Source organism: Arabidopsis lyrata (assembly GCF_000004255.2).
Source record: "Arabidopsis lyrata subsp. lyrata unplaced genomic scaffold ARALYscaffold_1, whole genome shotgun sequence".
Classification (NCBI taxonomy): Eukaryota; Viridiplantae; Streptophyta; class Magnoliopsida; order Brassicales; family Brassicaceae; genus Arabidopsis; species Arabidopsis lyrata.
In genome coordinates, this window is record NW_003302555.1 from 29,586,284 (window position 1) to 29,608,795 (window position 22,512).

General features: G+C 34.7%; 4 protein-coding genes and 1 long non-coding RNA gene across 14 annotated transcripts; 3 read left to right on the forward strand and 2 right to left on the reverse strand.

Annotated features, from left to right (window-relative positions):
* The first annotated feature begins 1,227 nt into the window (after positions 1 to 1,227).
* Positions 1,228 to 6,371, forward strand: LOC9327927 (renalase). Of its 10 annotated transcripts, none has more exons than XM_021012148.1 (13): positions 1,228 to 1,336; positions 1,755 to 2,169; positions 2,272 to 2,452; positions 2,647 to 2,719; positions 2,811 to 2,990; positions 3,085 to 3,182; positions 3,348 to 3,436; positions 3,563 to 3,736; positions 3,807 to 4,239; positions 4,429 to 4,475; positions 4,654 to 5,335; positions 5,487 to 5,874; positions 6,028 to 6,217. In XM_021012148.1, exons 2-9 carry the CDS (start codon positions 2,156 to 2,158, stop codon positions 3,976 to 3,978), a joined length of 981 nt encoding a protein of 326 aa, XP_020867807.1. In that variant the 5' UTR covers positions 1,228 to 1,336; positions 1,755 to 2,155; the 3' UTR covers positions 3,979 to 4,239; positions 4,429 to 4,475; positions 4,654 to 5,335; positions 5,487 to 5,874; positions 6,028 to 6,217. The 10 variants fall into 10 exon arrangements, with proteins under 10 accessions (XP_020867807.1, XP_020867808.1, XP_020867810.1 ...); XM_021012149.1 differs by lacking the exon at positions 1,228 to 1,336 and adding an exon at positions 1,351 to 1,582; XM_021012151.1 differs by lacking the exon at positions 1,228 to 1,336 and adding an exon at positions 1,351 to 1,582 and having other exon boundaries at positions 2,079 to 2,169.
* A 391-nt stretch (positions 6,372 to 6,762) lies between these two features.
* Positions 6,763 to 7,604, reverse strand: LOC9330600 (cytochrome P450 708A2). The gene is made up of 3 exons (XM_002894493.2): positions 7,528 to 7,604; positions 7,337 to 7,415; positions 6,763 to 7,250 (listed from the first exon to the last, which is right to left on the reverse strand). Exons 1-3 carry the CDS (start codon positions 7,546 to 7,548, stop codon positions 6,892 to 6,894), a joined length of 459 nt encoding a protein of 152 aa, XP_002894539.1. The 5' UTR covers positions 7,549 to 7,604; the 3' UTR covers positions 6,763 to 6,891.
* A 4,699-nt stretch (positions 7,605 to 12,303) lies between these two features.
* On the forward strand, positions 12,304 to 17,413 carry LOC110224815. The gene is made up of 3 exons (XR_002329304.1): positions 12,304 to 12,543; positions 12,695 to 13,082; positions 17,395 to 17,413. It is a non-coding gene; the product is annotated as an uncharacterized LOC110224815 (long non-coding RNA).
* A 642-nt stretch (positions 17,414 to 18,055) lies between these two features.
* LOC9330602 (cytochrome P450 708A2) lies at positions 18,056 to 18,860 on the reverse strand. The gene is made up of 3 exons (XM_021012153.1): positions 18,806 to 18,860; positions 18,621 to 18,699; positions 18,056 to 18,543 (listed from the first exon to the last, which is right to left on the reverse strand). The coding sequence occupies exons 1-3, from the start codon at positions 18,824 to 18,826 to the stop codon at positions 18,185 to 18,187; spliced, it is 459 nt and encodes a 152-aa protein (XP_020867812.1). The 5' UTR covers positions 18,827 to 18,860; the 3' UTR covers positions 18,056 to 18,184.
* Positions 18,861 to 19,576: 716 nt separating this feature from the next.
* LOC9330603 (DUF21 domain-containing protein At1g55930, chloroplastic) lies at positions 19,577 to 22,303 on the forward strand. The gene is made up of 11 exons (XM_021010567.1): positions 19,577 to 19,675; positions 19,768 to 19,871; positions 19,986 to 20,067; positions 20,154 to 20,293; positions 20,373 to 20,451; positions 20,571 to 20,634; positions 20,735 to 20,826; positions 20,909 to 20,974; positions 21,113 to 21,229; positions 21,339 to 21,518; positions 21,602 to 22,303. The coding sequence occupies exons 1-11, from the start codon at positions 19,577 to 19,579 to the stop codon at positions 21,815 to 21,817; spliced, it is 1,239 nt and encodes a 412-aa protein (XP_020866226.1). The 3' UTR covers positions 21,818 to 22,303.
* The last annotated feature ends 209 nt before the right edge of the window (positions 22,304 to 22,512 follow it).

Here is a 22,512-nt window from a genome sequence, read left to right on the forward strand (position 1 = left end):
TATATTTCATTAGGCAGTGTATGTGTAATATATACACGCTCACCGATACAATTAGGATTCATTACGTTAGAGATTAATTAGGATTAGGATAACTATGAATATTCCACTTTTATGTTTTCTGGCGATTTTTTCTCGCAGTTTTTTTTAGTGTTAATTGGTTAAAAATTATAATTTATAAACTAGCCAAAAATGGCCTGTGTGGCTAAATCTCAGTACTTAGATTTAGGGATTTTGGCTAGATTATGAGTTCTCATTTTTTTGGTTATTACAAAAATCACCTTTTTATTTATGGGAATTTGTGTGAATAATCCGAAAAATAACTAAAAATCTAACCAATTAACCTAAATCTAATGGTCATGATTATGCCACATATGCTAATATCAGTTAGTTGCTTAATTATTATTCTTTTCTTGGGTTATTATAAAATAACCCTTTATATATTACATTATATAGTTTTTTTTGTCACCCAATTATATAGCTTTTTACAAAATCATCGAAAAATAACTATAATCGGGCTGATGATATGTGTTAAAATTAAAATTTAATTAAGAAAAAATAAAATCAAAAATGGAAAACTAACTGAATAATTATCAAGTAAGTAACCAAATAATAAAATAGGAAAATTCTAATAGTACAAAACTAATTATGAAGAAATTTTTCTAATAGTCCAAAGTTATTAGGGGAAAAAAAATTTAGTATTCAAACCGAATTAAAATGGAAAACTAACAAAATAATTTTCAAGTAAATAATCAAATAATAAAGTAGGAAAGTTTCAATAGTCCAAAACTAATTCTGAAAAGAGGAAAATTTCTAATAGTCCAAAATTATTAGAGAAAAAATAATATTTTTAATAATTCAAACGGATTAAAAAAAAAAAAGAAAAGAAGAAGAATAGAAAATAGAGAGAATATAAATATCAATTAAGAAAAAGAAAAAAGAGAGCAAATGATCGAATAAAAAAATAAATGAAAGTCTCATTTTAAATTTTAAAACATGCCTTTTGATCGAAACAAAAGATTAGTTCCAATATGGTAAAGAGAATTAAGTATTGACTCTAACAATAAATATGATTAAATTAAATGACTCATTTGTAATAATTACATAGCTAAATGGGCTTCACTAACCACTATACGGCCCAAATAACAGTGGCCCAAATTTACCGGACGCCCAAGATATAAATGATTCATCTTCTTCGTTCCATGAACAGAAGAAACAGAGCAAGTTTACACACAGAGAGAAAGACTCTTTCTTTTTTAGTATTACAAACAACGATCATCCCCAGTAACAATCTATGAACTCTTTCGTTACTGGGGATGTTAATTTCGGGTACACAGAGGTAAAGAGTTCATAGATTGTTACTGGGGATGATCGTTGTTTGTAATACTAAAAAAGAAAGAGTGTAAAATCAATGAAAACGTTTTTTTACTGTTTTTTATTTTCATTCTTTTTTCTTTATATATTATCAAAATCCTAAAATCCTAAAATCAATGAAAATCGCTTCTTTCCGATCAACATTGTTAAGGATCCTCAAGCTTTTCCGATCCCGACGACGCATCACTCAAGCAGTGGAACGTCGATCGATGTTAGTGATGATGGATTTTGATTGATGCGTATACTGAAAATTTTGGGTTTTTAGATGAAGCTGTTTTTGTGATTTTCTAGCTCTATGAAATTGGGATTGGTTCCAAGAGGATTTGTTTTGCGATGTGTATAATGGGATTGGTTGAGAGGAATGTGGTATTTGATTTTCACAGGTTGATGGTGGAATTAGCATTGATCCTAGGATTTATGATTCTTTTGTTTGTGCCATGGAGAAGGCAAAGGCTCTCTTTTATGGGATAATCGTACCAGACACTTGTTTTGCTACCATTCCCTTATAATTGGCCTTTCCAAGGTCCTATCTGGTCGACCTATGGGGCTTTTATCAGTGGATTTATAGAGGCAGGGGATTTTGCATCTGCGGACAAGTATGCGAAAGAGATAGCTGGAATGTGGCCTAGTTTCTCAATTTCATTCTTAGATTTCGTTTTTGGGTTTCCTTTATGAATATAAGTTTTCGATTATTCAATTCGGAGCAGTTTCTGGAGCCGTGTGTGCATCGACTTTGGCAAGGAATGGCGTCTCCGTCACTATCTTCGACTCTGGTCGTGGACGCATGTCTCAAAGGAGGTTGCTTTTCCCCAGATTATACGTTCGAGTCTTTTGATAAAGAATGTTCCTTTTTCAGTTGAAAAGTGTTTAACTATGAATGGTGATGTCTCGTTTAAGCAGAGAGATTGGAGAAGATGGGAAGGAGTTGATGTTCGACCATGGAGCTCCATTTTTCTGTGTGGGCAACTCTGATGCAATGGCTCTTGTTCATGAGTGGGAGTCCAGGGGTTTTGTTTCTGAATGGAAACAAGTTTTTAGGAGTTTCGATTATGCCTCCAACAAGTTTCTTGGCATCCAACAGGTTTTGAAACATCAGTCTTTGTGCTTATTTTAAAACTGTAGTAGATTATGAAGTGTGATCTACTTGTTTCAGTATATGCATTTGGAAGATACTTGATACTAGGATTGATTCATACCAAGTAGTCAATAATTTTCCTTTTATGATTCATCTTGGCGTTTGAGGTTTTTCTGATTTTAATGTGTTCTACTGTCTAGGAAGGGGATGCAAAGAAGTATGTGGGTGTTCCGGGCATGAACTCTATATCTAAGGCCTTGTGTAACGAGTCAGGTATTTTTTTCTAGTCTTTCTAGTCGAGACATTTAACTCAAAGCTCTGAAACGTCAGTCTCTGTAATCAACCTTTGTGATCTTCATTGTAGGTGTTAAAAGTATGTTTGGAACTGGTATTGCCAAGCTGGAATGGTTGGAAGAAGAGATACCATGGTTGTTGACAGATTCAAAAGGAGAAAATTTGGGTCGTTTCGATGGAGTTGTTGCATCAGATAAAAACATTGTTTCTCCCAGGTTTACTCAAGTAACCGGACTCTCACCGCCTCTGGGTAAGACTTGCACAAACTGAGTGCTCCTGCAGTTCCTGTTTCAATGTTATATCACATTTATCTCTATTCACTTTTATTTGCTTTCCTAACACAGACTTAAGTCTAGTCCCAGAGTTGGCGACTAAGCTGCAAAATATTCCTGTTCCACCATGCTTCTCTCTTATGCTAGCTTTCAAGGAGCCGTTGTCTTCGGTAAGATATTTTCTTGTCCAGTCTGTAATCAATGTTGGTTGATCAATCCAATAACAAAAGTATTTGGGTTCATCTACTGATCTACGTAAGTTTGCAGAAACAGTAATCTAGTGAAAGCCGTAGCTAATTTCTGTCGTTTTGAATACTCTATGATTCTTGAATCAGATACCAGTAAAGGGCTTATCTTTCAAGAATTCAGAGATTTTGAGCTGGGCTCACTGTGATAGCACCAAGCCTGGACGGTCTACTGATAGGTAGATCGCTTCACTAACCAAAACAAAAATGTGAAATTACAATATTTGAGAAGTTGCAACCAAATTTATGGGGTAAGATTGCTTGAGCGTTCTAAATTCTGAGTGTTATTATCTTGATTTTTTTAGTGAAAGATGGATACTGCATTCTACTCCAGACTATGACAACAGTGTTATTGCCAAGACCGGCCTCCAAAAGCTATCCAGTGAAACACTAAACAAAATATCTGAAGAGATGTTCAAAGAGTTTCAGTGCTCAGGCCTTGTTAGTTCTCTCCCCTTTTTCATGAAAGCCCACAGATGGTAAGCGTCCTGACTCTTAGTCCTTCTGTTAATCGCTTCGCTTGTCAGCTTAATGATCTGTTCTCTCTAGGGGAAGTGCATTTCCAGCCAAAAGCATAGCCGTAGAGGAGAGGTGCCTTTGGGATAGAAACAGGAATCTAGCAATCTGTGGAGATTTCTGTGTCAGCCCAAATGTCGAAGGAGCCATTCTCAGTGGCTTAGCTGCAGCGTCAAAGCTTTTGCAGACTTCTAGCTTCTTATAGGTACCATATTGAGTGTATCCCCAATACCTAAACAGAGTAATATATACATTTATATAAAGATTCTACTAGAATCATGTAAAATGACAACGACAGTGTTCCTCGTGAACTCTATCCGCCGATGAAACAGATACATATCGGAATATCATGTGATCTTCTAAATCTCTACTTTGTTCCTTGAGAAATGATAGCCAGCGCAGTTCTATCGATGAAAGTGCCATTCGCGGTGCTTATTGATGGATTCGATTGGCAACATCTACGAAAGTAAGCAACGTCAATTATCTTGACAGTTTCTGCTTATTTGATGTACATACTGGATGAATGCCTTTAAGTTGATGAATCTATGTGCATTGGTAGACTCAAAGGATTCAAAATATGTTCCTACCGAGAAAACTTGTTATTTTCGGTTTTTGTTCCGAAAATTGATTTTGATTTATTCAAATTCTGTTTCAGGAACCACTGCCTTGGCTATGCAATCACCTATCCCATCATGTCCACAGGTAGTGATGTTTCATATTTATCTTTTTGATCAATTGTTCTAGAGGTCCCTAATACCTTGAAACAAATGGAACTACGATGAAATATATATATATATATATATATATATGTATAACGTCATAAGTGGTATTTTACATGAATCTACTGAGTACAAGAGTGAGGAAATGTTTGTACAATCAGACACGCAAACGTTATTTCCCCCCGAAGAATTGTTCCAATCATGGATATGAATATAGCAATAGTAACTCTGGTTACACTCGATCATCAGCAATTCCAAGCACTGCTTGGAATACCAATGTCGGTCAACAGGCTCTCCGAGCTACCTTCTCCATAACTCTGTGATTCTTTAGCCCCGAGGCTTCCGTCGATCTTAGTGAGCTGACTGAGTAGAGCTCTGAGAACCATCTGATCTGAAGAACAGAACGAGTCGAGGCCTGTGAGCGTCGCTGGGGCTGAACCACCAGTAAACAAGGGGTTAGGGTTCTTGCATGGAATCTTGAGTTCAGAGGCTGAGTTCAAGGTTTGGTTTGAGTTCAAGGTTTGGTTCTGTGACAAATTGGAGAAGCAGGGTACGTGCTCATTGATGATTCGTTTACTCGCTGTTTTTTTTCTAAAATGGGAGGCAGCTGAGAAGGTTATGGTTCGACTAAAATACGTTCCTGATTCTTCGAGTGTGAATAAATGATCGTTGCATTTCCTCAAACCAAATCATGGAAGCCGATGCTGCTACATAAAGATTTAAGACGGAAAGCCAAAAGCCAAAAGCAGATAAATTTCTTTTTCTTTGTGGCTAACAAGGAGACTGCATGCTGGTTTTTACTTTGGACCTGAAGATTATTGTAGAAAGTAATCGTGTCAAAAGGTAACACTGATCCTAATCCTCTCACTTTAACTGGGTATAACCACACGAATCTACTCGGTCTCAATCTTGTGATGGATAATATTAAGGATATGGTGGAATGGTTCTTTTATATTTGCTCACACTCACAGTGATGTATTTTATGGTGTCAAAGATTGCAGTTAGTGGTAGTAACAAGCATTTGATAAATGGGAAGCTTGCACAACCTAGTCAAGTCCAGAATCTTTTCCACTCTGTGCAGCTTAATAATGTCAACAATCCACACTTTCTCATCATGCAAGGTAGAATCACCAAAGTCTTAAACATGAAACCTCCCGAGATACTGTGGGTGCTGGAACAAGAATGTATGAAAACAAGAAAGAAAGAATGTTCAACAGTAGAGGAAGAAGAAGAAGAAGATGAGACATGGAGGAGCGAGATAGTAACAAGGGTGATGAGAATCGTGAGCAAGAGATTGATCTTTTTTACTCTGCTACCTTGATGGTCTTAAGGTTCGTGTTTCCTTTGGAAGTAGTCTTTATCAGATGACAGCAGAGGGCAAAGTAAGTGTTGCTTCTCTTCAAACCGGCGCCTCCTTTATATATTACATTCACCTCTGCTTTTTCATTCTCAGATTGATTTGTCAAAAGTTGTCGGTAATGTATCTTTCGTAAAAAACTGATCCGTGTTACAATCAATGATTTTGAATTATTCAGGTTGATGCAGCTCTTGATCCAAGTCACACACACAACATAGGAAGAAGCTCATTTCCCTCACTCGCAGGTCAAAATATCTATCTCAAGCTCGGACAGTAACAAAGCCGACCAAGTGATCGATCGGCTTCATACCTCAATCGAATCATATATAATCGATTAATATACAGTAATTCCAAAAACTATTCATCTATGTGTGGCATGCTTAATATTTTTGACCATACATATAGAAAAAAAAAGAGAAGTAGGAAAAAAGGTCTAAATAGAAGTAAAAAAGAGTCTAAAATAACACCAATAATCTATGGCTAATCCTTAGATAATGGTAATATGCTTGAACTTGGATTGGATTTACTAAGTGCTTCCTCGATATCCTCATGATAGTCCGGACAGTGGTTGCATGTGCATATGCAGTTCTTGGCTTCCGACGAAGATCTATGTTCCTCAATTAAACCTAGTTTAAAAATTAGGTATAGAAGAGCCAATAGGATTAAGTAGAATATACCGCCGATCACAAAAAGAGCAACCTCCAGCAATCCCCACGCCATTGAAGGAAATTATTTAATGGGAAAATAAAGAAACGTAAAATCTTCCATTAGGCTGTGTATTATATATATATATATATATATATATATACTCGAGGATTCATTGGGTCAGAGATTATTTAGGATCAGGATACCTATGAATATTCCACAAGAGTCTTGGATTATATTTATATATATAAATTCGTCATTTATCTTTATAAAATAAAGTAAAAGTTTTTTTTCTCCTAAGGATAACACAACAAAGATATATACGGTATTTTCACATATGTCACAAGATAGATTTTGTATCCTCTTTCGTGTTTCGATATATCTTCATAACACAATACTAAAAAAGATTTGCATATTGATGGGATGAACTTAAAGGATTCTCGGAGATCGTTATGCGTATCGGCTTGGAGAATCGAAGCAAGGGTGCTCGAATGATATAAGATTTATCGATCAAAGACAAGTCATACGTTGTGACTAGATGATGAAGAAATATAGCCATCCCAAGCCTAGCAAACTCTGCTCCTGCACATAGTCTTGCACCACCACCAAACGCCATGAACGTTTTAGAGCCACAAAGCAATTCCTTCCCCTCCCATCTCCATGGATTAAACTCACATGGTTGTTCATAGATTTGAGGGTCATAATGAAGAAGAGATGGAACAACCAATACAATCCATCCTGCTGGAATTGTATACCCTGCAACCACAACACGATTTTGAATTAGATCATTGGTAACAAACTTATAGTTATTTTCATGACGCAAAAGAGAGACTCAAACTTGCCTTTGATCTCCACATCACTCACCACCTTTCTAAACATAGCAGGTGACAAACTCCCTAAACAAAGAGACTCATTGATAACCTGCAATTGCAACAATCAACTAAATGTTTTCATCACTTAATCGATGTGCAACGACAACAAGTTTGGAATTTCATTTTTTTAACAAGTATATAATAAGAAAACAAAAAGCTACCATATGGGTGAATTTCATCATGGATCTATATTCTTTCCAAGTAACTCCAGATTCTTTATCAGCTCTGTTTTGGAGGATGATCTATAGTCATGTTCGAGTAAGACATTTAGGACAATTTACTAATATCTAAAGTTTAACTCACATAATAGTAATTAATAATTTAGTTTCAAAAAAAAATTTACATGATTTAAGAGTATTTAGATAGAATTGATAAATTGAGATGAGAGTTAGAACATTAATACAGAAAAAATTTGTGGATTTTTATTTAAAATTTAAATATCAGGAAAAAAATTTAAACAATAAGATGGAATATGTAGAATTAAAATTATTAGCTCTTATCCGTTAAGATGGAGTTTATCGAAGAATTAAAATATTTCTTATCATGAAATAAATAGTTAAATTGTATTAGATAGAATTGATAAATTGAGATGAGAGTTAGAACATTAATACAGAAAAAATTTGTGGATTTTTATTTAAAATTTAAATATCAGGAAAAAAATTTAAAAATAAGATGGAATATGTAGAATTAAAATTATTAGCTCTTATCCGTTAAGATGGAGTTTATCGAAGAATTAAAATATTTCTTATCATGAAATAAATAGTTAAATTGTATTGCAAAATAGAATGTGTCAGATTGAAATTTGGTTAAAAAATTAGATTAAGTATAAATAAATGTATAATACTATTTGTATTTCAAATATTATCAAAAAATTATATTTATTTTTTCACATCCGCCTATTTAGGCGGGTCTTATCTAGTTCAATATACATGGAACTGGCAGGAATAGGTTGCCACAAGTTTGGCGAGAATTGAGTTGGAGGCTCATAAGAGTAAATGGAAGCAAATTTTGTACAAATTTATGGTAGTTTGTTTTATAAAACACCATATTTTATACAAATATTGTCCTTTTGAATAATATTTAGAATTGGAAGTTAGCTCTTAATGAAAGCTTGTTTATGGGAGCTTGTTTGATAGATGATTCGGGATCACATATGGCAATCTTATGTGGCTTTAGCCTTTAGGTCCCCAAAGTGGTTACATAATTTTTTGAATCAATTATGAATTTGCCATTTTTTGAATAATCTTTGTTGAGTGTGCCATTTTTTTGAATAGTTTGTGGATTTGCCATTTTTCAAGCAACAAAAAAATGATTTAACAGTTAACATTAGTATTACTCTTTATGTTTGGGTTTAGTCTATTCTATTTGTTTTTAGGGTTTAGTATTTGGTATAAAGTATGTATTTTGCACAAAAAAAGTAGTAAATACATATATTTGGTATTTGGTATAAAGTATAGCATTTTCGTAAGATTTTCTAAAAAAAAATGTATTTTTTCTACAAGAATCCCTAATTTCTTTTTTTTTTTGGGTTTATTTGATCTCTCTTTCAGTGAATTGGAAGTACACCATCTTGGACTCGCTTATTGCATTAGTATCTTTCTCTGCCGGCGGATTGATTCCGATGCTCTGTGGCATGCTTGTGAAACTTCGAATTCTAAGGATTGTGTTTCTGGTGATTTCCTGTGATTTTGTAAAAATAACTACAAAACTAAAAAAAAATTATTTATGAGTTATAATTTTTTTTGGTTATTACAAAAATCACCTTTTTATTTATGGGAATTTGTGTGAATAATCCGAAAAATAACTAAAAATCTAACCAATTAACCTAAATCTAATGGTCATGATTATGCCACATATGCTAATATCAGTTAGTTGCTTAATTATTATTACTAGATTTACTCGTCCGCGCGTTGCGTGGGATATCAACTTTAAACTGGCAACAATACAAAATGTTAAAAATAATTATAATCATTTGAATTTCAAAACTATACATATTCATACTTGTTTTACAAAACAGTACACAACATAAAAATTATCAAAAATATTTAGTATATACCACGTAATAACAAAAGTAATATCAGATGAATTGGTCTCGGTAGTCATCCATGAACTTTTGTCAAAAAGAGAGTTTATTCCATAATCAAATCTTGTAAGTATATCTATCTCGAAATTTTAACATAATCATACCCCATAATAAAAGTAAATTTGCTGAGTTTGAATATCAATTTTATGAAAATGTATAAACGTAATATTCATGCTGCTTCAATAGATTTGGAGAGCACAATTTACCTATTGAAGCAAGACAATCATGCATTAAGAAATTTTTTGATAAAATCATGAATGTCCTTATCTTATCTTATCTATCCTACAACACTTTATTACATGGTTCAATGATTTAACTCAATGTTGAATATGATAGTCTGGTTTACTAAATCAAACTATCCGATAGTGCATCAATATATCCGATGAATTTACTTAAGTCATGTGCATACATATATCCGATGCTTCAAGCATTAGTCAATTCCTCTTCAAACATTTTTTTCTATCATTTTTTCGTCATCTTCTATGATGCACTTGTTTGCCTCCCAACATCTACTCTTCTTTTATCTTATATGCTCATTTACATATAATAAAACTTTGAATTCATTCTTAACTTAAAACTATTTTCTCATTTTCTTCTTCTTTTAATTATATAATTTTCATGTTTGAGTGTAATATACTTTTACGGAAGATATATATTTATGAAAATTGTCTCAACACTTATTTAAATTTTTACCTATATTTAAATATTTTCACTTTTTTTTATCTAGAAAGAAAACAATAATATAAATATAACTATATTATTTTAGTTGTTATATATTTACTATAATTTAATATTAAGATACAATCAATCTTTCTATTTTTTCGTCAATGTGAATTTATACTTTTACTTTCTTGAAATATAATTTCCAATTTTAAAAATGAATTATTTCTTATATCTTAAGAAAACTTATACAATCATAAGTTTACTATAACATTTAACCATTTATTTTTAATCTAAAAATATACTATTTTAAATAGATTTCTTCCACTTCATTATCATCTCTTCAAGTTAATGTTTCCAACAAATATGAATATCTTCTTATTATTAAAAAAAAACTCTTATAGTCTTCCATTTCAATTCAATTCAATTCTTTTGTTCATCCTAAATTATATTTGAGGTCTCCTTATTAATCTCAAAAAATGATAGTTTTTAAACGTTTTTTATTTTTTTATTTTTAATAAGTTATTATTTTTTGTAATTGTATAATAAATTTCATTAAGAATCATTTTGCCCTCTTAAATAACATTGGTATTTCTATGAAATTTGCATTATTATTTTCTAATTTCTTAATTATATATTTAGGGATTATGTTCATTTTAAGTTATATATTAGCAAAATTTTAATTTTAAGTGTTTTATATGTATATATGTTACACTTGTGTTATTATTATTCAAGTAACCTTTATTTAAAATTATGCATTAATTGAAAATTACTTGTATAGTAAATTTCATTAAGAATCATTTTGCCCATATTAAATAACATTGGTATTTCTATGACTTTTCATTATTATTTTTTATTTTTTAATTATATATTTAGGGATTATGTTCATTTTAAGTTATATATTAGCAAAAATTTAATTTTAAGTGTTTTATATGTATATATGTTACACTTGTGTTATTATTATTCAAATAACAAATAACCTTTATTTTAAATTATGCATTAATTGAAAATTACTTCTTAGATAATTAGATGTAATTAACTATAAAATTAAATATTTTAAAATAATTATTGGTGGGATCCATCATATTAATTTGGTGATGATGTGGACACCCTAAGAGGAGAGAGAACTCTCATATTATATATATAGATTGTATAATAAATTTCATTAAGAATCATTTTGCCCTCTTAAATAACATTGGTATTTCTATGAAATTTGCATTATTATTTTCTAATTTCTTAATTATATATTTAGGGATTATGTTCATTTTAAGTTATATATTAGCAAAAATTTAATTTTAAGTGTTTTATATGTATATATGTTACACTTGTGTTATTATTATTCAAGTAACCTTTATTTAAAATTATGCATTAATTGAAAATTACTTGTATAGTAAATTTCATTAAGAATCATTTTGCCCATATTAAATAACATTGGTATTTCTATGACTTTTCATTATTATTTTTTATTTGTTAATTATATATTTAGGGATTATGTTCATTTTAAGTTATATATTAGCAAAAATTTAATTTTAAGTGTTTTATATGTATATATGTTACACTTGTGTTATTATTATTCAAATAACAAATAACCTTTATTTAAAATTATGCATTAATTGAAAATTACTTCTTAGATAATTAGATGTAATTAACTATAAAATTAAATATTTTAAAATAATTATTGGTGGGATCCATCATATTAATTTGGTGATGATGTGGACACCCTAAGAGGAGAGAGAACTCTCCTATTATATATATAAATTTTCTTGGGTTATTATAAAATAACCCTTTATATATTACATAATATAGTTTTTTTTTGTCACCCAATTATATAGCTTTTTACATAATATAATCGGGCTGATGATATGTGTTAAAATTTAAATTTAATTAAGAAAAAATAAAATAAAAAATGGAAAACTAACTGAATAATTATCAAGTAAGTAACCAAATAATAAAAAGGCGAACCTGATGCCTAATGTTGTTGTCTACACATCTCTTCTAAACGGGTATATGATCAAATGGATAGAAGATCTGAAATGTTTGCTATATTCAATGAGGCTACTGCTGACAACATAATGTACAGTGTTATCATTAGTGCTTTCCTTAAAGAAGGGCTGACGACAAAAGCATTTGTGCTTGTAAGCTAAGTATTTCAAACATGCCAGGGTCTACTCGCTGTTTTTTTCTAAAATGGGAGGCAGCTGAGAAGGTTATGGTTCGACTAAAATACGTTCCTGATTCTTCGAGTGTGAATAAATGATCGTTGCATTTCCTCAAACCAAATCATGGAAGCCGATGCTGCTACATAAAGATTTAAGACGGAAAGCCAAAAGCCAAAAGCAGATAAATTTCTTTTTCTTTGTGGCTAACAAGGAGACTGCATGCTGGTTTTTACTTTGGACCTGAAGATTATTGTAGAAAGTAATCGTGTCAAAAGGTAACACTGATCCTAATCCTCTCACTTTAACTGGGTATAACCACACGAATCTACTCGGTCTCAATCTTGTGATGGATAATATTAAGGATATGGTGGAATGGTTCTTTTATATTTGCTCACACTCACAGTGATGTATTTTATGGTGTCAAAGATTGCAGTTAGTGGTAGTAACAAGCATTTGATAAATGGGAAGCTTGCACAACCTAGTCAAGTCCAGAATCTTTTCCACTCTGTGCAGCTTAATAATGTCAACAATCCACACTTTCTCATCATGCAAGGTAGAATCACCAAAGTCTTAAACATGAAACCTCCCGAGATACTGTGGGTGCTGGAACAAGAATGTATGAAAACAAGAAAGAAAGAATGTTCAACAGTAGAGGAAGAAGAAGAAGAAGATGAGACATGGAGGAGCGAGATAGTAACAAGGGTGATGAGAATCGTGAGCAAGAGATTGATCTTTTTTACTCTGCTACCTTGATGGTCTTAAGGTTCGTGTTTCCTTTGGAAGTAGTCTTTATCAGATGACAGCAGAGGGCAAAGTAAGTGTTGCTTCTCTTCAAACCGGCGCCTCCTTTATATATTACATTCACCTCTGCTTTTTCATTCTCAGATTGATTTGTCAAAAGTTCTCGGTAATGTATCTTTCGTAAAAAAACTGCCTGTTGAGGCTAGTTCTCACCCTGCAATTATTGATCAGGATAAGGAAAATATTTACAGGGAGAAACCAAAGCTGGGGACACAAGCTGACAAGCCAGCTGTTGGCCATTTGGTGCTGTTATTAGGAGACTCAAGCAAAGCTGCAGGGAAAAAAGCTGTGGTTATGAGTGTTGATAACGAGAATGGTAAGGTGTCTGAGGCTGAGCCTGATTCGTCAGACGCTGTTTCAAGTGAGGAAGGTGAGATATCTGAGGATGACATCTTATCCGAGGAAGAGCACGAATACTTGGAAGTAGTTTCAAAGAGAAATCGGCGAAACTCCAGGGGCTATGGCCCTAAAACCCAGTAATGTCTATGTATAGAGACATATTTTGTTGGAATGTCTGCGGATTCAATAAGCAATCACACCGGAGCGGATTTAAAAAATGGTGTACACGGTAATAGACCTATTTTTGGTAGTCTCATTGAGACACAAGTCAAGCAGGCAAAGATTGGTAAGTTTGTTAACTCTCTTCTTCCTGGCTGGCATTTTGAAGAAAACTACTCTTTTTCTGAATTGGGCAAGATCTGGATCCTTTGGCACCCGAGTGTAAAGGTGGCTGTTATTAGTAAATCTCTTCAAATGATTACCTGCGAGGTCCAGTTTCCAGAAAATCCTGTGAGTTTTGTTGTGTCTTTTGTCTATGCGTCTAATGTGGAAGCATCGAGAAGGTCACTATGGGGTGAAATTGTTTGCCAAGCATCGAGACAGAGTATGTCTGGGAAAGCCTGGGCTGTTTTGAGGGACTTCAATCAAATCTTAGAACCGGCTGACCATTCAACTCGTATTGACATGAATATTGATAGAGCTATGAGGGAGTTCAGTGATTCTTTGTTGCAAGCTTCTCTCATGGATCTAGTTTACAGAGGCAGTTCTTTCACCTGGTGGAATAAGAGAAGAGCCAGTCCTGTCGCAAAAAAGCTTGATAGAATCCTAGTAAATGATGAGTGGCAGGCACTATTTCCGCTTTCAACGGGTTTTTTTGGAGCTCCAATTTTCTCTGATCATTCTCCAGGTTCTATTTCGTTAAATCCAGCGGATCCCAGACAGAAAAAAACCTTTTAAATTCTTCAATTTTCTGCTTAAAAACCAGAATTTCCTTCCTCTTACCTGTGAAAGCTGGCATTCTATCAATGTGGTCGGTTCTGATATGTACAGAGTTTCTGCAAAGCTCAGGGATCTAAAGAAGATCATTAGGGATTTCAGCAGAGAAAACTACTCAAATCTTGAGAAAAGAGTTAAGGAGGCCCTTGAGGTTCTGTCAGCTTCGCAAGTAAGAATGCTCTCTAGCCCTTCTATTGTCAACGTAGGCCTTGAAATTGAAGCTGCTGGGAAGTGGGATACTCTTTCCAAGGCGGAAAAAAGCTTTTTCTATCAGACTTCTAGCATAACTTGGCTAGCAGAGGGGGATCAAAACAGTTCTTATTTTCATCGTATGGCAGCAACAAGGCAATCAATAAACCATATCCATTTCCTTGATGATGACGCTGGTAACCGTATTGCATCGCAGCATGGTATTAAATCTCATTGCGTTGAGTTTTTTATAGATCTTTTGGGAGGTGATATACCGCATAGTCTGTTTGTTCAGGAAGACATTAAAGCCATTCTCAACTTTGAGTGCTCCTATGTTCAGAGAGTTAGTCTTGATGCTATGTTCACCAAGGAGGAGATAAAGGATGCTTTTTTCTCACTTCCTAGGAATAAGTGTTCTGGGCCTGATGGGTATTCGGCGGAGTTCTTCATCAGTTGTTGGAGCGTTGTGGGTGTCGAGGTCACTGCTGCTGTTTCTGAATTCTTCTCCTCAGGAAAGCTGCTCAAATAGTGGAACGCAACTTGCCTAGTGCTTATTCCCAAAATTCTGAATGCATCCAAGGTTTCTGATTTCAGACCAATCTCATGCCTAAACACCATCTACAAGGTTATATCTAAGCTCTTGGCTTTTAGGCTGAAATCAATCTTACCTTCGGTAATATCCCATTCACAGTCAGCTTTCATGCCTGGTAGACTTCTGTCCGAAAATGTGCTGCTGGCTTCAGAAATTGTTCAAGGCTATAATAGGAGGAACATTGAACCAAGAGCAATGCTAAAAATTGACCTCAGGAAAGCTTTTGACACAGTAAGATGGGATTTCGTTTTATCTACTCTGTCAGCTTTGGGTATTCCAGAAAAGTTTATCGGGTGGATTAGAGAATGTGTTTGCACCCCATCCTTCTCCATTTCAGTAAACGGTTCGTCAGATGGGTTTTTCAAGAGCACAAAGGGGTTGAGGCAGGGTGATCCCCTATCCCCATACCTCTTTGTTTTGGCAATGGAGGTCTTCTCTAGACTGCTCCTCTCACGTTTTGAATCAGGTTACATCTCTTATCACCCAAAGACATCTGCTCTGGATATTTCACACTTAATGTTTGCCGACGATGTAATGGTGTTTTTCGATGGGAGCAGTTCATCTCTGCAGGGTATTTATGAGGTTTTGGATGACTTTGCTGGGTGGTCTGGGCTTACAATGAATAGAGAAAAGACCTTACTTTTCCATGCAGGACTGTCACCAAGGGCTGAATATGAGATTGCACACTATGGCTTCCCCTCTGGCACTCTCCCAGTGCGCTATTTAGGACTGCCTCTAATGTCAAGGAAGCTTAGAATAAACGAGTATTCTCCTCTCTTGGAGAAGATCACAAACAAGTTTAGGGGCTGGGCAACTAAATCTCTCTCCTTTGCTGGTAGAACGCAACTACTAAAGTCTGTGATCTATGGCACTATCAACTTTTGGGTTTCCTCTTTCATGCTTCCAAAAGGATGTATCAGGAAAATTGAATCACTTTGTTCGAGGTTCCTTTGGTCCGGAAATATTGATAATCACAGCAGGGCCAAAATTGCTTGGTCAAATGTTTGCTTACCAAAAAGCGAAGGTGGCTTGGGAATATGCAGACTCTCTGTTTGGAACACTACCTTGTGCCTCAGGCTCATCTGGCTACTCTTCTCAAACAGCGGTTCCTTATGGGTCGCCTGGCAACATCACCACCATGAGTTAGCATCTGTTAGTTTCTGGGATGTTAAGGCAAAAGCATCTGATTCCTGGTTATGGACAAGCCTCCTAAAGCTGAGACACTTGGCAAAACGTTTTATCAAATGCAGCATTGGCAATGGCACAAAAACATGGTTCTGGCATGAAAATTGGACTCCTTTTGGTCCTCTGTTGGACTATCTGGGTGAAAATGGTCCCATGAACCTGAGAATACCGCGAAATGCAAGAGTCTCCGACGCTTGTAATATTGAAGGGTGGCGTCTTGCTTCTCCAAGATCTGATCAGGCTCTTAGCTTGCAAATATACTTGTCAACTATCCACTTACCAAGCGATTCACAGGTGAATGATCAATTTGATTGGTATGTTGATGATAAGCTATGTCAGGGTTTTTCTTCTAGCAAAACTTGGGAGATTCTTCGACCTAGAAAGGCAGAGAAAGACTGGGCTGCTTTGGTTTGGTTTAAAGGCTCTACACCAAAGCAGACTTTCCACATGTGGGTAACAAACCTAAATAGGCTGCCCACCAGATCAAGGCTGGCTTCGTGGGGACTGCAAATCTCCACAGATTGTTGTCTCTGCGTTGGGTCAGTGGAAACAAGAGACCACCTCTTTCTTCACTGCCCTTTTGCACAGGTTCTCTGGGACTCAGGTTTTGCAAAGCTAAGGCTTCCACCAATGGTTTTTGCAGACTGGTCCGGGTTAATGGCATGCGCAAAAGGGGGAACAAATGCGACGCCAAATACGCTTCGGTTACTACTAATTCAGGCGATTGTCTACGCTATATGGCGACAGAGAAACAATCTCATCTACAACCAAATTGCAATCCCGCCGCTAAATATCTTCAAGGAAATTGACCGGCTCATCATCAATTCTATTACAGCCAGGAGAAAGATAAAGAATTTCAGGAAGCTCATGGCCTTATGGCTCAACTAAGGATCGGTTTCTTTCCTTAATTGTTATTGTGTACTCTTTAATGTATCCTTATTTTTTAACTTTTTTGGCAAGGTTCATGCTTCTAGGTCTTATATATTGTAAGACCAAAACTTTCATCTATTGATATTTACTCTCTTAGCAAAAAAAAAAAAAAAAAACTGATCCGTGTTACAATCAATGATTTTGAATTATTCAGGTTGATGCAGCTCTTGATCCAAGTCACACACACAACATAGGAAGAAGCTCATTTCCCTCACTCGCAGGTCAAAATATCACACACACAACTATTCATCTATGTGTGGCAAGCTTAATATTTTTGACCATACATATAGATATATTTTTTCATAAAAAAAAAGGTCTAAATAGAAGTAAAAAGAGTCTAAAATAACACCAATCTATTTTTTTTTTGGTGCAAAAAATAACACCAATAATCTATGGCTAATCCTTAGATAATGGTAATATGCTTGAACTTGGATTGGATTTACTAAGTGCTTCCTCGATATCCTCATGATAGTCCGGACAGTGGTTGCATGTGCATATGCAGTTCTTGGCTTCCGACGAAGATCTATGTTCCTCAATTAAACCTAGTTTAAAAATTAGGTATAGAAGAGCCAATAGGATTAAGTAGAATATACCGCCGATCACAAAAAGAGCAACCTCCAGCAATCCCCACGCCATTGAAGGAAATTATTTAATGGGAAAATAAAGAAACGTAAAATCTTCCATTAGGCTGTGTATTATATATATATATACTCGAGGATTCATTGGGTCAGAGATTATTTAGGATCAGGATACCTATGAATATTCCACAAGAGTCTTGGATTATATTTATATATATAAATTCGTCATTTATCTTTATAAAATAAAGTAAAAGTTTTTTTTCTCCTAAGGATAACACAACAAAGATATATACGGTATTTTCACATATGTCACAAGATAGATTTTGTATCCTCTTTCGTGTTTCGATATATCTTCATAACACAATACTAAAAAAGATTTGCATATTGATGGGATGAACTTAAAGGATTCTCGGAGATCGTTATGCGTATCGGCTTGGAGAATCGAAGCAAGGGTGCTCGAATGATATAAGATTTATCGATCAAAGACAAGTCATACGTTGTGACTAGATGATGAAGAAATATAGCCATCCCAAGCCTAGCAAACTCTGCTCCTGCACATAGTCTTGCACCACCACCAAACGCCATGAACGTTTTAGAGCCACAAAGCAATTCCTTCCCCTCCCATCTCCATGGATTAAACTCACATGGTTGTTCATAGATTTGAGGGTCATAATGAAGAAGAGATGGAACAACCAATACAATCCATCCTGCTGGAATTGTATACCCTGCAACCACAAGACGATTTTCATTGGTAACAAACTTATAGTTATTTTCATGACGCAAAAGAGAGACTCAAACTTGCCTTTGATCTCCACATCACTCACCACCTTTCTAAACATAGCAGGTGACAAACTCCCTAAACGAAGAGACTCATTGATAACCTGCAATTGCAACAATCAACTAAATGTTTTCATCACTTAATCGATGTGCAACGAGTTTGGAATTTCATTTTTTTAACAAGTATATAATAAGAAAACAAAAAGCTACCATATGGGTGAAATTCATCATGGATCTATATTCTTTCCAAGTAACTCCAGATTCTTTATCAGCTCTGTTTTGGAGGATGATCTATAGTCATGTTCGAGTAAGACATTTAGGACAATTTACTAATATCTAAAGTTTAACTCACATAATAGTAATTAATAATTTAGTTTCGAAAAAAAATTTACATGATTTAAGAGTATTTAGATAGAATTGATAAATTGAGATGAGAGTTAGAACATTAATACAGAAAAAATTTGTGGATTTTTATTTAAAATTTAAATATCAGGAAAAAAATTTAAACAATAAGATGGAATATGTAGAATTAAAATTATTAGCTCTTATCCGTTAAGATGGAGTTTATCGAAGAATTAAAATATTTCTTATCATGAAATAAATAGTTAAATTGTATTGCAAAATAGAATGTGTCAGATTGAAATTTGGTTAAAAAATTAGATTAAGTATAAATAAATGTATAATACTATTTGTATTTCAAATATTATCAAAAAATTATATTTATTTTTTCACATCCGCCTATTTAGGCGGGTCTTATCTAGTTCAATATACATGGAACTGGCAGGAATAGGTTGCCACAAGTTTGGCGAGAATTGAGTTGGAGGCTCATAAGAGTAAATGGAAGCAAATTTTGTACAAATTTATGGTAGTTTGTTTTATAAAACACCATATTTTATACAAATATTGTCCTTTTGAATAATATTTAGAATTGGAAGTTAGCTCTTAATGAAAGATCAGTGAATATGGGAGCTTGTTTGATAGATGATTCGGGATCACATATGGCAATCTTATGTGGCTTTAGCCTTTAGGTCTCCAAAAAGTGTAGCGGTTCACAATGCTCAAGAGGTTGCAAGGATTGTGGTAAGTTTAAATTAGTTATCATCAGCAAATGCTCACATGATAAAAGAAATAGTCTGATTTATGTTGACTTACTTACTATGCTATGCATCTAGGTCAGACCAGTGGCTTGGCTTTCCTTGATATTATATCCTGTTGGAAGAGTAGTGACATATCTTTCGATGGGAATTCTGAAAATTCTTTGTTTGAAAGGACGGAGGTATGTATCAAATAAGAGTTGTCTGTCCAAATCAAAATATATTAGTGTGCTTTTTTCCTTGTTGAAAGAGAGTTAGGGCAACTTACCTATAGTCTATTTTTCTTTTTGTGCCAGTGAGCCATATGTTACTGAAGATGAATTGAAACTAATGCTACGCGGAGCAGAATTAAGTGGGGCTATAGAAGAGGAAGAGCAGGTATGAGTTTGTTATATATGGATTTTGGATGAGTCTTTGGACTCTTTACCATAGACTTGTGATAATTCAAATGATACATGTTGCAGGATATGATTGAAAATGTGTTAGAGATAAAGGATACGCATGTTCGAGAGGTGATGACTCCTCTTGTTGATGTAGTTGCAATAGATGGCAGCGGCAGCCTGGTTGATTTCCATAACTTTTGGGTGACCCACCAGTACTCGAGGTCTATAAATTGTCACTGCTTTAGTGAACCTTTTTCGTCCCTTAGGATTATTCATTATGCTCAAAAAATTTCTTCACAGGGTGCCTGTTTTTGAGCAGAGGATTGATAACATAGTTGGTATTGCATATGCTATGGATCTGCTAGATTATGTTCCAAAGGTCTGGCTGCCTCATTCTCTGTTTCTTGTATTTGTTTTCTTTTCACTGATGGCGTTCGAGGAGACCATAGTTGTGCACTTATGTAGAATGAATTTTATATGTTTTCTTCTGTTTTGTAGGGTAACTTGCTTGAAAGTACTACTGTGGTGGACATGGCACATAAACCTGCATTCTTTGTCCCTGGTAATCATCGATGCATTCAATCTTTTAATTTAATACCTAAACCTTTGACATTTTTTGTTCACATGGAATAAACTTTGATGCTCTGTCAAATAATTTGCAGATTCAATGTCAGTTTGGAATGTTCTTAGAGAGTTTAGAATAAGAAAGGTTCACATGGCAGTTGTTCTTAATGAATACGGTGGAACCATTGGAGTATGTTGCTGGTTGTCCTCTTCTTAACTTTATTTTTTCTCTCCTGCTCTCTTGAAAGGTTGTCTAATTTCTCTCCATGCAGATAATAACTCTTGAAGATGTGGTCGAACAGATTGTTGGTGAAATATTTGATGAAAACGATTCAAAGGTAAGTTCATCCTAGTGTTTCAGCTTGTTGCTATTCTTCAAGGTTGGGTTGAATAGGAGGAGATTCAGAACAAAACGGGTTATATATGAGAGCGGAGTAGATTTAAATTTCTCACTGCCATTGTTTTGGGCTCAATAGGAGGAGATTCAGAAGAAAACGGGTTACATCGTGATGAGAGCAGAAGGGATATATGATGTTGATGCCAACACTTCGATTGACCAGTTATCTGAAGAACTTAACATAAAGATGTTAGAGGTAATATACTCTGTTGCTGTGTCTTTAGTGTGTCCCTCTAGAAAGCAGAACCGATCTTTAAGATTACTTGTTGGCAGAGTATAAACTATCCTTGTTCCCCTTTTTGCAAGGCCATCAGTATGAGACAGTCTCAGGTTTTGTCTGTGAGGCCTTTGGGTATATCCCAAAGACATGTGAGAGTGTGACGGTAGTTCTTGAAAAGGAAAACTGGGAAGAGAATGATGAACAAGATGAGGGTAAACACGAGAGTCAAGATCAGAAGGAAAAGCACCAAGTTTATAGACTAGAGGTACATCGACTCATAGTACTACTTCCCCTTGCACCACATTCTGCAAAATGCATAATTTATTCTCTAACTACATTTGTTGATAGATACTAGCAGGGAATGCCAGAAAAGTGAGTACAGTCCGGTTCGAACGAGTTAATAATATGGATGAAGTGTCAGAGGCGCGAGATGTAAAAAACATGGTTCCCAAGTTCGTAAGAAAATGGAGCAGTGAGGAAGATACCGATGGTAATCTCCAAGCCAAGAATGCCGTCTTTGATGAGCATCTAATTGCTGAAACTGAAAGTATGAAGAAAGAATAATGATAAAAGAGGAGGAGACAGAGGATGAAATAAAGGATGAACAATACTGTTGTAAGTTTTTTAACTGAAAGAGGATTAGTTGCTTCTTACATTCATCTCTTGTTTACCAATAGTGAGATATATCTTCATAACACAATACAAAAAAGATTTGCATATTGATGGGATGAACTTAAAGGATTCTCGGAGATCGTTATGCGTATCGGCTTGGAGAATTGAAGCAAGGGTGCTCGAATGATATAAGATTTATCGATCAAAGACAAGTCATACGTTGTGACTAGATGATGAAGAAATATAGCCATCTGAAGCCTAGCAAACTCTGCTCCTGCAAATAGTCTTGCACCACCACCAAACGCCATGAACGTTTTAGAGCCACAAAGCAATTCCTTACCCTCCCATCTCCATGGATTAAACTCACATGGTTGTTCATAGATTTGAGGGTCATAATGAAGAAGAAAATGGAACAACCAATACAATCCATCCTGCTGGAATTGTATACCCTGCAACCACAACACGATTTTGAATTGGATCATTGGTAACAAACTTATAGTTATTTTCATGACGCAAAAGAGAGACTCAAACTTGCCTTTGATCTCCACATCACTCACCACCTTTCTAAACATAGCAGGTGACAAACTCCCTAAACGAAGAGACTCATTGATAACCTGCAATTGCAACAATCAACTAAATGTTTTCAT

Coding starts and splice junctions, on each gene's coding strand:
- LOC9327927 (XM_021012143.1), top strand. CDS start 2,249: ATGGTGATGTCTCGTTTAAGCAGAGAGATTGGAGAAGATGGGAAGGAG. Junction 2,453..2,646: donor AGTTTCTTGGCATCCAACAG/GTTTTGAAACAT, acceptor TCTACTGTCTAG/GAAGGGGATGCAAAGAAGTA. Junction 3,183..3,347: donor TCAAGGAGCCGTTGTCTTCG/GTAAGATATTTT, acceptor TTCTTGAATCAG/ATACCAGTAAAGGGCTTATC.
- LOC9330600 (XM_002894493.2), bottom strand. CDS start 7,548: ATGATGAAATTCACCCATATG. Junction 7,416..7,527: donor TGATGAAATTCACCCATATG/GTAGCTTTTTGT, acceptor TTGCAATTGCAG/GTTATCAATGAGTCTCTTTG. Junction 7,251..7,336: donor GAGTGATGTGGAGATCAAAG/GCAAGTTTGAGT, acceptor TTGTGGTTGCAG/GGTATACAATTCCAGCAGGA.
- LOC9330602 (XM_021012153.1), bottom strand. CDS start 18,826: ATGATGAATTTCACCCATATG. Junction 18,700..18,805: donor TGATGAATTTCACCCATATG/GTAGCTTTTTGT, acceptor TTGCAATTGCAG/GTTATCAATGAGTCTCTTCG. Junction 18,544..18,620: donor GAGTGATGTGGAGATCAAAG/GCAAGTTTGAGT, acceptor TTGTGGTTGCAG/GGTATACAATTCCAGCAGGA.
- LOC9330603 (XM_021010567.1), top strand. CDS start 19,577: ATGATTCGGGATCACATATGGCAATCTTATGTGGCTTTAGCCTTTAGG. Junction 20,827..20,908: donor AATACGGTGGAACCATTGGA/GTATGTTGCTGG, acceptor CTCTCCATGCAG/ATAATAACTCTTGAAGATGT. Junction 20,975..21,112: donor TTGATGAAAACGATTCAAAG/GTAAGTTCATCC, acceptor TGGGCTCAATAG/GAGGAGATTCAGAAGAAAAC.